The 14,595-nt window shown below is 37.9% G+C and overlaps 1 protein-coding gene across 2 annotated transcripts in view; it reads left to right on the top strand.

Annotated features, from left to right (window-relative positions):
- The first annotated feature begins 58 nt into the window (after nucleotides 1-58).
- Nucleotides 59-14,595, top strand: part of parp4 (poly (ADP-ribose) polymerase family, member 4) — a 39,803-nt gene continuing 25,266 nt past the window's right edge. For both annotated transcript variants that reach the window (XM_028022154.1, XM_028022153.1), the window contains exons 1-23: nucleotides 59-157; nucleotides 683-809; nucleotides 1,631-1,850; nucleotides 2,093-2,144; nucleotides 2,945-3,023; nucleotides 3,095-3,199; nucleotides 4,118-4,276; nucleotides 5,089-5,226; nucleotides 5,303-5,473; nucleotides 7,511-7,662; nucleotides 8,167-8,298; nucleotides 8,577-8,675; nucleotides 8,797-8,980; nucleotides 9,079-9,220; nucleotides 9,616-9,764; nucleotides 9,847-9,978; nucleotides 10,690-10,776; nucleotides 10,845-11,009; nucleotides 12,157-12,197; nucleotides 12,342-12,423; nucleotides 12,617-12,754; nucleotides 12,861-13,050; nucleotides 13,718-13,788. In XM_028022154.1, the coding sequence (XP_027877955.1) occupies nucleotides 684-809; nucleotides 1,631-1,850; nucleotides 2,093-2,144; nucleotides 2,945-3,023; nucleotides 3,095-3,199; nucleotides 4,118-4,276; nucleotides 5,089-5,226; nucleotides 5,303-5,473; nucleotides 7,511-7,662; nucleotides 8,167-8,298; nucleotides 8,577-8,675; nucleotides 8,797-8,980; nucleotides 9,079-9,220; nucleotides 9,616-9,764; nucleotides 9,847-9,978; nucleotides 10,690-10,776; nucleotides 10,845-11,009; nucleotides 12,157-12,197; nucleotides 12,342-12,423; nucleotides 12,617-12,754; nucleotides 12,861-13,050; nucleotides 13,718-13,788 (2,814 nt within the window). In that variant the 5' untranslated portion in view covers nucleotides 59-157; nucleotide 683. The remainder of the gene's footprint in view (nucleotides 158-682; nucleotides 810-1,630; nucleotides 1,851-2,092; nucleotides 2,145-2,944; nucleotides 3,024-3,094; nucleotides 3,200-4,117; nucleotides 4,277-5,088; nucleotides 5,227-5,302; nucleotides 5,474-7,510; nucleotides 7,663-8,166; nucleotides 8,299-8,576; nucleotides 8,676-8,796; nucleotides 8,981-9,078; nucleotides 9,221-9,615; nucleotides 9,765-9,846; nucleotides 9,979-10,689; nucleotides 10,777-10,844; nucleotides 11,010-12,156; nucleotides 12,198-12,341; nucleotides 12,424-12,616; nucleotides 12,755-12,860; nucleotides 13,051-13,717; nucleotides 13,789-14,595) is intronic.

The raw sequence follows: 14,595 nt of genomic DNA, 5'->3' as shown, positions 1-14,595 counted from the left end.
GTTATTAAATCGTCCTTTTCTTCGGGGCTTTTATTTTGAAGTCTTTACAACCGGATGTTGCCGTCTGTGTCGCTGCCTTTAGCTTGTTGTCTTTCCGAACAACCGGAGCAGAAATTTCTCCGGAAATAAACTTTCCTGGACTCTTTCGTCAAGTCAGGTAAATAACTCAACCCAAAGACTCATTCTCTGAGCTTTAATGTTAACTAAGATTAAATAAATGTGTTTTAATTGTTTATGTCGCAGTGGGAAACTTTAGATCGTCCTACTTTAAGATTAAAAACTATCTGGCATTTTATCAATAAGCTGCAGAAATAGCGAAGAAAATCGGTTTTTATTTCCGTGATTTCACCTGATTCTTGTTTTCAGATTCAGGTGTTTTGCAGGAGAGATTCCGTTCGGTGTTGCAGCTTCACTCCCGTGTTTGTTAACAACACGAGGAGTTAATAAAGAATTAGTTTATTAAAGATTAGATTTTATCTGCTGTTTATTTATTATTACCCTTAAATGTTTAGTTTAACACTAGTTAAGCTGTTTTGTTTCCCCAAAAGGTTAAACTTTCTTCTGGTGTTCATCATGCACCAATAAAAACACAATTATTTTTGAATCAATTGCTTTTCAAGAGTTTAGTGAAGGGGTTTCCAAAGTGAGTTTAACTATTGTTTCTTTTCCTCTCTTTGGGCAGTATGGGTGTGTTTGACAACTGTTCAGTTCTTCTGGAGCTCAAAAACTTGCCTTTCAAGGAGAAGAAGAAGCTGAAATCAATAGTGACATTGAATGGAGGCAGCATTTCTTTCATAGTCAACAAACAGGTGGGAAAATCCATTTTTACCTGAGCATTTTGGTAAACCTCTGTTGACAATCTTTAACAGTGTTAATAAACCAGATAATACAAGATTTACAGGTAATAAACCAGACTCTGAAAAGTGGTTAGCTTCAGTTGCTCAAATATCTAAAGCTTTAGTAACTGCTAGCTTGTGGTATCTTGACTTTAAATTGCACACTCTGCTTAGCTGTTAGCTTTAAATTTAGTAGCCAATAGGATGACAATATCTGGATTGATGGCTGTTACTAGTAGCTATTATCTTTACATTTAGTAGCTTTTAGCTTTACTCTTGGTAAACCAACAATATCTGGTTATTTATTATAGCTGTCAGCTTTACATTTTGTGCTTAGCTTCACCTTTAACAGGTTTACACTTAATGGCTGTTAGCTTTATGCTTAGTAACTGTTAGCTTTGCTCTTAGTATTTGTGAGTCTTACTCTTAATGCATCTCTTAAACATCTAGTAGCTTTAAGGTTTACACTTACTAGCTGTTAGCTTCACATGTAGAAGCTGTAGCTTTACACTTGGTAGCGTTTGACTGTATTTTTAGTAGCTGGTTTCTTGACCCATTTCATAGCCTTTAGTTTGGCTTAGTTGTGGTTTGCAAAAATATGAAGTAAAATTAGAATATTAACTTATTTATTATTTAAAATTTACACTGCAGCTTGGCATGCTGAGATAAAAATGTTCTGTATTTATGATATCCATTTCAATACTTATTGAGAGCTTTGTACCAAAATGGATTTATTAACCAATTACTTTAAATTTAGAAATTCAGTGTCACATTTTTGCCTACATTTCCCACAGTGCTCTCTGGTGGTGACCTCCGACTTGTCCAACCTGAGCTCCAACAGGCTGCGCAGCATCCAGAAGAACCAGACGCCGGTGGTCGGCTTTGATTATCTGTATAAATGTGTGGAGAGAGGCGTTCTTCTGTCTTTGGACGAGTACAAGATGGACACTTCATCATCTCTAGATCCTCCTCCTCCCTGGAAGTCACCGCAGAGAGCTCCACTAACTTATAAAGGTCTCAAAACATGTACAAAAATATTGTAGAAGGGCTACAAGTAGTACAATCATTTGTGAAGGTTTAGAGACTGACAGGAATTTAATTTTCTGATATTTTTCCTTCCTCAGTCTAAGAGAAAGATGTTGTGTTTTGGACCTGACCATAGCATTTTTATTGAACAATCTTTGTCTAAAAACCTGCAGATTGTAGTTAAGACTTGGAATAATAATGTGTTTCTGTGTCTATTGTTGTTTCTGAAGGTCCGACCTCATCAGAGGGACCAGCTGTTGAAAAAAACAATCAGAAGTTCAGGTGGGATCATCATCATCATCATCATCATCATCATCATCCAAACTTCAGACTTAATCTGAATTTAAGTCTTTTTATCTGACTTTCACAGGGGAGATTTAGGTTGAAAGCTACAATAAAGGCTATAGACTTCCTGGGTTAAAGGAGATTTGGAGAGTGAAATAATAATAATTAAATAACTAATAAAATTATTATTTTAATGCATCGTTATTTTTTTAAACTGGAAATAAATGATTAAATATAGAATTAATTATATGTCCCTTAAATAAGTGTTTTAATAGTTGTTTTATTATTTAATAATTTTTTAATGTTTAAATTAAACTGTCAACCTGCGCCATCTTACTCACTTAGCGGAAATGAAGCGATTTAAATAGAAACCCTGAAGTCTGATTGGCTGCTTGAAACAGCTAGAAAATAGAAATGATTCAGTTAGCTATGATTCTAAAGTCAACATTTTCGCCGGAAAGTGCAAAAAATAACTTCAATAGTATAATTAAATTGTTTTAGTTTATTTACCACAAACTCTAGGTGAGGAAAATGACTTCTATATCTCTAGTTTGGTCTGAAATCTCTAATTTAACGAGCGTTAGCCGTCGTTAGCTAGTGGGCGGAGCTAACGTTGATCCTGTCTTCTGCGGTAGTTTCCTCCACACAGGGCGACGGTGAGCTCTCTTGTTAACTTATTAGACACTGCAGATCAAACTACCGATATTGAGGCTGGAATTAGTCACCCAGAGTTTCTAGTAAATAATTAGCAAGAAATTAAAACTGTCATTTAACCCTCAACTCAGTATTTTACCCAGAATCTACAAAGAGTCGGATTCTGCTCTCCCAGCATTCCCCGATGATTTCCAGGTGGCGAAGTACTCCGTTTTCGGACAGGTGAGGGAGAAGTTTTATCCTCCATTTTTGTTTTGAAGCTGGGATTCGTACTGATGGAGGTTTGTCTGCAGGAGAACGGCAGCAGGTTTTGCGTGTTGGAGCTGCAGAGCGCCAAAGGTGAGCAGGGACGGCGCTATCGTGTGGCCAGATACCTGAAGGACGACGTGGTGTCGAAGGTATGAAACCATTAATACATATTTAAAGATTATACATTATATTATGTATAATGGTATGAAACCATTAAGACATGTTTAAAGATTATACATTATATTATGTCTATGTATGAAACCATTAAGACATATTTAAAGATTATACATTCTATTATGTATAATGGTATGAAACCATTAAGACATATATAAAGATTATACATTATATTATGTTTATGTATGAAACCATTAAGACATATATAAAGATTATACATTATATTATGTTTATGTATGGAAACCATTAAGACGTCATACAAGCTCTGCTCAGTCAGTATGACGGAGGATTTGGGCCGTGCTAAGAAAGTAAAGAATAAATAAAGTAAAAGAATAAAGTCATAAAATTACCACCACACAGTGATAATACTATGACTTTATTCTTGTAATACTACAACTTTATTCTAAAAATATAACTTTATTCTGGTATTACTATGAATTATTCTTGAACTATTTTGACTTTCTTCTTGTATTGCTCTATTTTCTTATTATTTTAACTTTATTCTTGTTATTCTATGGCTTTATTCTCAATATCGTATTGTTTTATTTGTTGTCATGATCCTAATTCTCCATCATACTGTCAGGGCTCATGTGTGCAAAATTAATATTTTCAATAGGATTTTAAAACAAAGAAATTTGACATTTGGATAAGGTAATGGCTGTTTTAATCCTGCATATGTAGTAAAATGATAAATTTTTCTCCTCATTTCAGTGTTCCAGTACAACAGATGCATAATGATCCAAATATTTGGTGTCTTTGAAACAGTTTTTTAGCAAAAGCTGAATCAGATCAGAAGTTCCTGACTTCTTTCTTAAATGTTTCTGCTTTTTGTCTCCTGGATTTTCCTTAAAATCATTTTGGAACACAACAGTCTTAAATGGTTTTTCCAACAGAAGACAGCTGTGATGGATCGGCTGGTGTTCCTGTCCACTTCAGAAGAAGCTCTGGACGTTTACAAGGCGCTGAGTGAAGAACTGGAGCGCTCTGAGCTGCAGAGGATGAGCAGCTTACCTGCTGAGGCGCCACACCTGGGCTCTGCCCCCCTGCAGCAGGTCTGATACTCGCTGCACCACATGTGGCATTGTGCAGGGGCAGTCCTAGCCTGTTAGGTGCCCTGGGTGAACAACATTTAGTGCCTCCTCTCCCTGCTTTTTCAAACAACCATGACACATAATTTAAATCGGTTATCTGCCATATCGGCAGTATTATTCTAAATTTACAACATTGTGCAAATCACATTTTGCACATTTTTGCTCTTGCACTTGGGTCTAAACTGCTTCTAAGTGTTACAAAAATCAGTTTTTTGGCAATGAGTTAATGTTTTTTGGTGTCTTGAAAATGAGGCATTTCAAAAAGCTTCTGACTATATAGTCACAAATCAGCAGTTGCTGCTCATTACCTAGCAACCCCATCAGAGTTCCTCCTGTCACCTAGCAACCCAAGAGAACCTCCAGCACATTTGGTCAGCTGGTTTCATTGCTGTGTGTTCTGTACAATGGCTGATGGAAAAGACAAGAATTTTGTTGTTGACCAAAAGCTATTGCTGCATTCCTGTTGGTTGTGTAGGAGGCTCCACTTCTGCTTTTCAAAGATGTATGGTTGAATTGTGCATCTGTTTGCAGCCAATTTCCTGTTTGAGTGTAAATGTTGAGTTGGGGGATGTGGTCAGCAGCAGATTCTTTGGATTTAAAGTGACAGGAGGCCCTAAGACAACTAAAATCTCATTTTCACAGAACGATTTTGCGCATTAAAGTGTAATGCACATGTTTTGTATGATCCTAACCTGTTCCAGGAAGCAGAATAGGTCACCTTTAATCACCTGCTGACCTTGATGTTTCTGATCTTCTCTCTGAATGACCTTCAGCTGCTGCTGGAGGAGAAACTGAACTCCGATGAGTTGTCCCCAGACGTAGCGGCGTTTGTGGAGCTGCTGTGGACTGAAGCTCTCGGTTGCCTTGGAAACATCCTCAGAGTCCCCATCTCCAGACTCAGCCTGAACGATGTGGGTTTGCACTGATCTGCAGGCAAATCAGGGTCAGATCCGAGGCTCCGTCCTGATGAATCTGTTGCTGTTTCAGGTGAGCAGAGCTGAAGGCCTTCTGCTTCAGGCTCAGAGGAAACTGAAGGAGGGAAACGAGGAAGAGGCGTCGTCCCTCTTGGACGAGGTTTTCACCCTGCTGCCTCACCGGGAGCCCAGACCTCAGTCACCTACAGCCAGGTTTCTGTCTCAGAAGCTGGATCTCTGTCAGGTACCGCTAACGCACAGCTTTATGGTGGGATTTTTACACCAGAGATTCCCAAACACTTTGATTAGCATTAGCTTCTGGCTGAATATGCTACAAAATATGTAAAGACACATCAACATTAGAAAGTATTTTTCTTTCTGTTTAATAACTTTTACATTTGTTTATTCTAAATGCTGCCTCATGTCCTTTGATTTTAGTTGGCCATGAGTTGTGTAGTGGACAGTTTTATTTTCAGATAATATTCTATGACATTATTAATATGATGTCTGTGTCATACATTACCTGATAAAAAGCCATTTATAAAGCGTTTTGCAAGGCACTCAAAGATGCAGAATCAGTGACAAAGGGCAACTATGGTGGAGTAAAAAATAAAATTGTTTACCACAATCCCCTCTTTTTATTATAAGAAAATAATTAATATTTAATATCAAGCCTGTCATGATAACAAATCTTGTTGGACGATAAACTGTCCAACAGATTTTGCAGTGACTGGAGGCCCTAAGACAGGGGTGTCCAAATTTTTTGCAAAGAGGGCCAGATTTGATAAAGTGAAGATGCCCGGGGGCCAATAGTTTGTTCGGACATTTTTTAACTACAAAAGTTTCATGCAAATACACACCGTTATAAAACAATTTTCATTGTCACAATTATCTTTATTTTTCAAATGACAAAATAACCAAATATAAGCCACTCAGGCAGACGAGAACAACTCTAAAAACCCAAATTCTGCTTTTCTTTCATATCTGGAGAGTCAGATAACATTGAACAAACTGTATGAAATACCTTAAATTTACATGAGTTTAAAAATATCTTTGCCTCAAGAACATTTTAAACAGGAGTTATAAGTAATGCAAAGTTGTCTGTTATTATTAAATCTTAAAACAAGTGAATTTTGCTCTTGTCATTTACAATATCTTTCAGAAAGTATAGTTTGTCACATGTACAGGTTCATAACATCAACAGTAATAACCAAATCTTACTCAAGAGTTTAATAAAAATAAGTGCCATAAATCCAGGTGCATAAATGTTCTTTTGGCTCTTCACTGCTGATAGTGACAGACATTGCCGTTCAAAACATTCAGTTTCATGTCCTCAACTCTCAGTGCCACACTGTTACGTGCCAGGCAAACATTTTTCTCAAATTCTTGCTTCTTCTCAGGGCAAAATGTTCTCCACCATTTTCATAACACAGTTTTGATAAATGTATCTTCAGTAAAAGGTTTGCCATGTTTAGCTATTAACATTAACATCGTAGCTTCTTTGGTGGTATTTTCTTTTGACTCACAGGCCCGCGTGAAGAATCGCTGTTGTGATGCCAGTGCAGCTTGGAGCTGCTTCACTTTTTCAGCACGGTCACTTCCTGTTAGCTTGTTGTATGTGTTAGCATGTTTAGTCTGGTAGTGTCTCTTTACGTTGAAATCCTTAAACAAGGCAACCGTCTCACAAATTAGACAAGCACAATTGCCTTGATTTTCAGAAAAGAAGTATTATAATTCCCATCTCTCTTGAAAGCGGCGGCCCTCACTGTAAACTTGTTTTCTTTGCAGTGGCCATGGCAGAAATGAGTGGAGAGCGGTTCGCTGCACGGAGGCAGACTGATAGTATTAAAGTGGTGCTGCCACCATTTGGTGAAAGGAGGAATTACAGTTTCAAGTTTTATGATTAATTTATTCTGTTTCACGGTGCAGGCGGGCCATAAATAATACATTATAAGACCGAAGCTGCGGGCCGTATGAAATCTGACCGCGGGCCGTGATTGGCCCTCGGGCCGGACTTTGGACATGCCTGCCCTAAGACAACTAAAATCTCATTTTTGTAACCCAGATTTTGGTTGAATGAGAGAAAAATAATAATTTATGCAAATAGAAATTATTGGGCTTATTTCAATTTGTCAGTCAATTAATTAATTTATTTATTACTGTGACTTATTTAATATTTATCGCAGCAAATTGTTTTTCTCCTCTTCCCTCCATCTTTCTAGCTAGCGCCCCCTGCAGGCCACCAATGCTTGGCTAACTTGATTGATTGATTTTCCTGCAGTTAATCCGGGATGTTCTGAATGTGAGCGAGATGACCTTGAACGACCCGAAGCCGTCCTCCGTGGGGAAGTACCGCGCTCTTCGCTGCCACATCGAAGCCATTCCCCGCAGCAGCTCAGTGTTTCAGAACGTCGCCGCCCTGCTGGCTGACAGGTAATTTATTTCAGACAAACATTCCACCAACAAAACATAATAATAATAATAATAAAAACTTTCATGTTAAGTGTAGATACAATACCTTACTATCAAATTTACATACTCAAGTACATGTAAATACTCCACTTATTCAGTGACTGAGTCTGAAAAGGAGTATGATAAAGTTTAACTTATGTAATGATACCCCTTTTCCATTCATTAATTCATAGCATACATAGTCTTCCTCTTTCCAGTGTCCTTTCCAAAAAAAAACAATAATAATAATAGTTATAATAATATTTCCTGAACCAGATGAAAGTAATATATACACACACATATATACATACGCATCTACCTGCATATATACATAAATAATATATACCTATTTACACACCTACATATATTTACACACACATACACAAACCTGCAGCCAAGTTAACAAATTAACAATAAATAAAGGTACAGATCCTCAACATAAACCTTTTTGGAAACAAGACAACAAACATCTCTGTGTGTTTTCAGGTCGGTGCAGATCCAGCAGATCATGCGGGTCAACAGAGCGGTGGAGCTTCAAACGTTTCAGAGCGAGATCGGGAACGTTAAACCCCTCCTCCATTCATCCAGCCCCAGCAACTTTGTAGGAATCATGTCCAGGTGAGCAGTGGGCAGAGCTAAAAAATATTAAGCTATATTATTTTATTAATTTATTTAAAATGAATAAACATACGTTTATGTTTTGACATTAGTTTCCACCAAATATGAGATTGGTGTAGCGCTTTAACATTAGCTTCCACTAAATGCAGTGTTGGTTTAGAGCTTTAACAGAACTAACGCTTATGCTTAGTTAGTTAACAATGCTACAGTTAACTTTGGCATCGTTTGTTTCATGTAAGTGTGAAAACACGAGTTTGACCCTCTATCTGGTTCCTCAGAGGTCTGCTGCTTCCCCATGTGGGAGTGGAGCATCATGGGATTACGAGAACGGACGTCGGGAACCTTGGCAGCGGGATTTACTTCGGTGATGCCTTGAGGTTGGTTTGTAAACAAACTTCATCCATCTTGCATGTTTATTGGTGTGAAAACAACGACGTTAGAACAGTTTCAGATGTTCTGGTTAGCCCTCTGTGCTCTAGGCTCTCTCTGTTTTCTCAGCACCAGTCTGAAGTACGCCAAACCCAGTGAAACAGACGGATCGCGCCTCCTGCTGGTCTGCGATGTGGCTCTGGGAGTTAGTAAGGATCTCTATAAGAGAGACCAGACTCTGACCGAGGCTCCTGAAGGCTACCACAGCGTTCATGGAGTCAGACGAACCAACAAAACTACATCTGATTTTGAGGTGGGAACAGAAGAGCTGCATATCCATCGCATGTTCAGCATGTTAAAGCTGTGCTGCACCTTGAGGAAACTGATTGCTGTTTTCTGACTGCGCTGCAGGATGACGAGTATGTGGTTTACTCTATTGACCAAGTGAAGATAAAATATGTAGTTCAGTTCAGAAAGGAAGGAGACGAGCAGAAGAATTTCAGTCCGGACATCAACCTGACTGCAGAACCCATTGAGTCTGCCAAGAACCCAGGTGAGCTGCAGATACTGGCAATATGTCGCCATGATAGCATATTTTTGTTGCTACTCTACAAGAATTTTGATAGAGGAGCCACTCAAAACCTTTCAGAGAGCCACAAAAGGCACCTGCGCCACACTTTGGACACCCCTGATTTAAGTGAATGTTGCAGTAACCATGTATCTATAAAGAATTTAGTAATTAAGACGCCTTAGTGTATTTCTGCTGTGGGTTAATAGCAAGCATTGACCTGAGATAATTAGTAATCCATCCAGCTTCTGGAAAAAAATGTAATTAAAAATTAAATCTAGTGATTTCATCAACTAAGTTTTAATAAAAATAAAATAGAAAGCTTATGTGTGGTTTCTGCTTTCAAACACATTCCCATCTGACAAGCCACTCTGTCTCAGGTCTCACTTCAGAACATGTAGAAGAAGATCTAGAAAATGTGAAGAACCCTCTGGAGGACGTTAAAGCTGGACTATTGGACAGTTCAGGCCAGCAGCTCCCCCTGCAGGCCGTCCATGTAAAGTGCAAACTGATGGATCTGCTCTCCCAGGTCGGAAAGAGAAACACCTGGATCAGCTTGGTGACGCGTTAATCCTGGTTCTGGATCTGATTCAGATTTTTTCCTCTGTCAGGTCATCATCTTCCAGAAATACACCAATCAGAGCTCAGTGCCCATTGAGGCGAAGTACGTCTTCCCGCTGGACGACTCAGCTGCCGTGTGCGGATTTGAAGCTTTCATCAATGGGAAGCACGTGGTGGGAGAGGTAATCTGAAGCGAAATATTTAGATAAATGCAACCTAATTTAGAAAGCAACTGGACAGCGCTGACAATGGATCAATTTGGTCATATGTTAATCAATTGATTCATTTTAGGCTGAAAAACATTTTATTACAAGTTATTTCATAAGTTTTTTTGACATGCATAGCTAATCCATCTCATTTGCTTTTGCTGCTCCTCTTTAAATCTTTTTCTGGCCATATTGTTAAAAAAATGTTGGAGTAGGAGATATGATAACAAGATGCATTATTTGCTACAAATGATCAAATCTTCACTAAAATAATGCTGTTCCTGCATTTTGGGACGGGAAATGTTTAACGTATTCAGAGAATAAGTTAAACAAAAGTAAAATAATTTAATTATTTGTATTTTTAATGTATTTCAGATTTTGTACAATTTGCAGAATTTATGTAATTAATCGTCAGAATACAAAAATATTTGTTAGTAGAAGTCCTAATTGAAACTCCTTCTCAAAAAAAGTTTTTTTTTAAAGAAAATAATATTATGAAACCAATCACCAATGTCTGCCTACAAAAAATAATGTACAACTTTTAGAGGATATGAACTCAGCATTTGGTTCTTGCTCACTTTGGTTGGGGCTCTTTTGCATCACTTACTGCATCCATGTGGTGTAGAATGGAGGTCCAATGGCTGCCCAGGTTGCTTTTTAATTTGACCGTTCTGCTGCTGTTTTCAGGTGAAGGAGAAGGAGACGGCTCGTAAGGAGTACAAACAGGCGATAGCCAAAGGCCACGGAGCGTACCTCATGGACCAGGACGCTCCTGTATGTCCAGGAACATCTGATGTTTTCAGGAACGTATCCCAGTCTTTCTGATTGGTTCTTCTCTGCAGGATGTGTTCACCATCAGCGTGGGCAACCTGCCGCCCGGTGCCACTGTCCTCATTAAGGTGACCTTTGTGTCAGAGCTGGTGGTCAGAGACGGGAGCATCCTGTTCTCCCTGCCGGGTAGCGTGGCTCCATGGCAGGAAAGCGCTGCGCTCAACCAGACCACACAAGTAAGGGGCGGAGCCTGTGCTCAGAGACGGGGCTAATATTTGATGGGCTTTTAGAAAAGTTTGAGGAAAATTCTTTCAAAATAGTTGCCATTGTGTGCTGTGGTGGCGCTGGGGGTTAGCACGCCCCACGTTTGGAGGCCTTAGTCCTCGACGCGGACGTCGCGGGTTCGACTCCCGGTCCCGACGACCTTTGCCGCATGTCTTCCCCCCTCTCCTCACCCTCCTTCCTGTCTGCCTACTGTCAAAAAAATACGAGCCACTAGCGCCGCAAAAAAACTCTTCGGAGAAAAAAAAAAAAAATAGTCGCCATTGTGTGGCAGCAAAGCACAAAACTTAATAGAATGATGTGTTGTTGCACTTATCTAGAATACATCGTTCCCACAAGTCTGAACTGGAAGTGATCCTGCCCCTCAACCGCCATCTTGGTAGGCAAGCGTAGTGCGAAAAATAGAGTACATTGCAACTATTACTCAAAAATAGAGTAATAGTTGCAATGTACTTATATTGTTTATAAGTTAGATAGGAACGAGTCAAGAGCTAATTCTTAGCTTGTGGCTTTTTTGTTGTTGTCATAGCAACTTTATAACAACTATCATGACAGTTAGTTACTGATACCTTCCAAGATGGCGGCCAGTTACAAAGTTCCGGAAGTGTGACGTCACATGAGACCTATATCCGTCGAACGTGAAGTTGTCAATGATTAGTCAAGTCTCACTATGTAGTACACTGTAAAACAGAAATCCCAGGGCAGCAACATGATTTATGCATCATTGTGTTACAAAGAGTCTAATCACCTCCTGTTTTCTTTTTTGAGCAATTTCCAGTGGGGCGGTTTGAACTAACCTACATTGTTTTGACTAGATTTGATCTCTTCTCAGAAACTCAACTCTTTTTCCTTGAAGTTTTGAGAAACTTGAGGACATAAATTCAGTTACACAACAGTAAAGAATAAGCAAATGACATGAAAATGCCTTGTAATTTGTTTTTTATTCTCCTGGGTCTTAAAAATTTTAAGTGTAAATGTGATTTATTTCTAAAAAGGAATGGATATTACTATCATTTTATTTAGTCAATTTAGGAATAATTTTACATTAAAACCTTGATATTGTTAAACGGAGATCATTTTATGTGCTCTCTGACCCACCAGGTCTCTGTGGAGAAGGTTTGTGTGGCCAATGAATCAGCGAGGTGAGAATAATTGAATATAGTTTTTTTTAAACTCATGATGTTGCTGATCTGTTTTCTTATTGGATTTGGATTATTTAACCTTCAACCTTTTTGTTTGGTTAAGTAAATGTGAAGAAATGGACTGTTGCTCTTTTTGGTCTTCAGAGAGTTTACGTTAGACATGTCGGTGGAGATGCCCTTTGAGATCTCTAGCCTGACCTGCATCACCCATCAAGTCAAAATTAAGGTGCCATTTTTAATAAAAACAATCATATCATCTGCATATTGTTACGTAATTTGCAAGTTAATCTGTTTTTCTGGGTTCATGTTTAGTATTTTTATAGTTTAGGATCTAAAACTTGTTTTTTGGAGGTGAATCTTTACTGTTTACCTGTTTCTTATTTTTAGGTAATTCATTTTGTTTGTATTTTGTTTTCCAGAGGACTGACTGTAAGGCAGTGATCAGTGTTCTGCCGGGTCAGGTCATGGGGTCAGATGGTTTCCAGATGTCTGTCACTCTCTCTGAGGTTCATCTTCCCAGAATGTGGGTGGAGAAACACCCAGACAAGAACAGCCAGGTCTGTTTGTCGTTCCCTCTTCCACACCAATCTGTTTTCAGAGAGTCCCGGTACTGAACCCTGTGGCACTCCACACTAAGTGAATTAACCCTCTACTTTGCTGCAGGCCTGCATGCTGGTTTTCTACCCAAACTTTGAGTTTGACTCCAGCTCTGAAGGCAGTGAAGTTGTTCTTTTGCTGGACACGTCTGAGTCCATGAAGGGGGAATCGTTCCAGCTGGCCCAGAAAATCGCCCTGCAGGTTTTAAAGAACCTGAAGAACGACGTCAAAATCAACATCGTTTTGTTTGGAACAGGTTGGTATAAGAGCAGAGAACTGATTAGAATACAATAACTCATTGTTTTATTTTGGATATTATTTAAAACAACCAAATCAAATCCTCAAACAGCTGTACGTTTCACAGATTTTTCCCAAACTTGCACTCTGATTTCCAGAAACACACCAGTTATTTTCCATCATTCAAGTTACTTTTCTTGAATTTGCAGGGCACTTTCCAAGAAATTACATGTTACTCTCTTTCACCTGAGGCTTCTTTCCTAAGACTTCTAGATTTCTATTCTCGAACTTGCAGGTTACTTTCCATGAACTTGGAGGTTACTTTCCGTGAAGTTAAGGGTCACTTTTTTCAAGAATTTCTGGGAGAATTTCATGTAAACTTTAACATACAAAGTGCACTTTCTAAAAGTCTCCTGTAAATAATTTAAAAGTTGCAAGAAGGACCCTGTTGGTTACTTGAAATTGTCCTCTAAGCTGCTAAAATGACTCGGTAGGAAAGTACAGACTATATTTGATAATAGTGCTGAAATATCTTAATTCCCTCCAGTTAATTTCTGCGTCTGACTTTTCACCTCTTAATTTAAAACTTGTGTTGCTTTATTTGGTTACTATATTCAGGAGCATCCACCATTTTCTCTCCGTCAGCCTGGCTTTGTTTTTTGATTTGTCTTGTTTTTGGTTTTCAGATCACACAGAAGCTTTCCTGACGACCCAGAAACTCAACGAGGTTCAAGCTGAAGCCAAGAAGTTCATCAAGGTGAGTTCAGACTCATTAGCAATGTTTTTATTTGGAGAGAATGCTAAAAATTTTACAAATTCATGCCTTATTTTTGAAGGTGTTTTATTTTAAGCATCTTTAATTTTTTTAAAAATGCACTGGTTTTATTTGCAATGATTAGCTATATTTCAAACTAACGTTGAAACCAGATATTTATATCAATTGCATAAAAATCAAAATTTTATAGCCCGTCATTAAATCAGACACAAATATTTATATTTTAGGTTACTTTGTATTATTATTTTCAGATTGTTTGGATTGTAAATTATTTTAAAAATCTAAAACTTGAGCATTTAGATGATGATGTCATGACTTTGCAAGGTTCTGACAGTTCAAAATATTTGAGTTAAATGGAGGGATATTCATAAATATTAATAATTTTGGTAAACCTAACTGACCTAAAACAAGAAATATTCAGTCTGAATATGGGAATGTGTTTTTATTTTATTATTTTTTTCCTTTTACTTATAATTTCTTGTTTTGGAATTAAAGCTGAACGACTAATTATATTGATCGTGATTAATCGATTATTGAAATAATTGTTAACTAATTTCAGTCATTGTTTAATCATAAACTAGAGTACACAAACTGTAAAAAAGACAATTTGCTGAAACAGAAACATATTAATGGTAGTAATTAAACAAAAATATATTTTTTGCTATAAATAACCAAGCGTACACTAAAGGAATGCTGTGTTATCGCATTTTAGGCAATAAAATGTTTGTTTTTTTTATTTAAAAAAAGAATTTAATTATTTCTTTATTTCCAACTTTTATTGTATTTCCA

The sequence above is a fragment of the Xiphophorus couchianus genome, chromosome 7 (genome assembly GCF_001444195.1).
Source record: "Xiphophorus couchianus chromosome 7, X_couchianus-1.0, whole genome shotgun sequence".
Taxonomy (NCBI): domain Eukaryota; kingdom Metazoa; phylum Chordata; class Actinopteri; order Cyprinodontiformes; family Poeciliidae; genus Xiphophorus; species Xiphophorus couchianus.
Note: the sequence above shows the minus strand (reverse complement) of the source record. Positions and strands in the feature narration are given on the sequence as shown.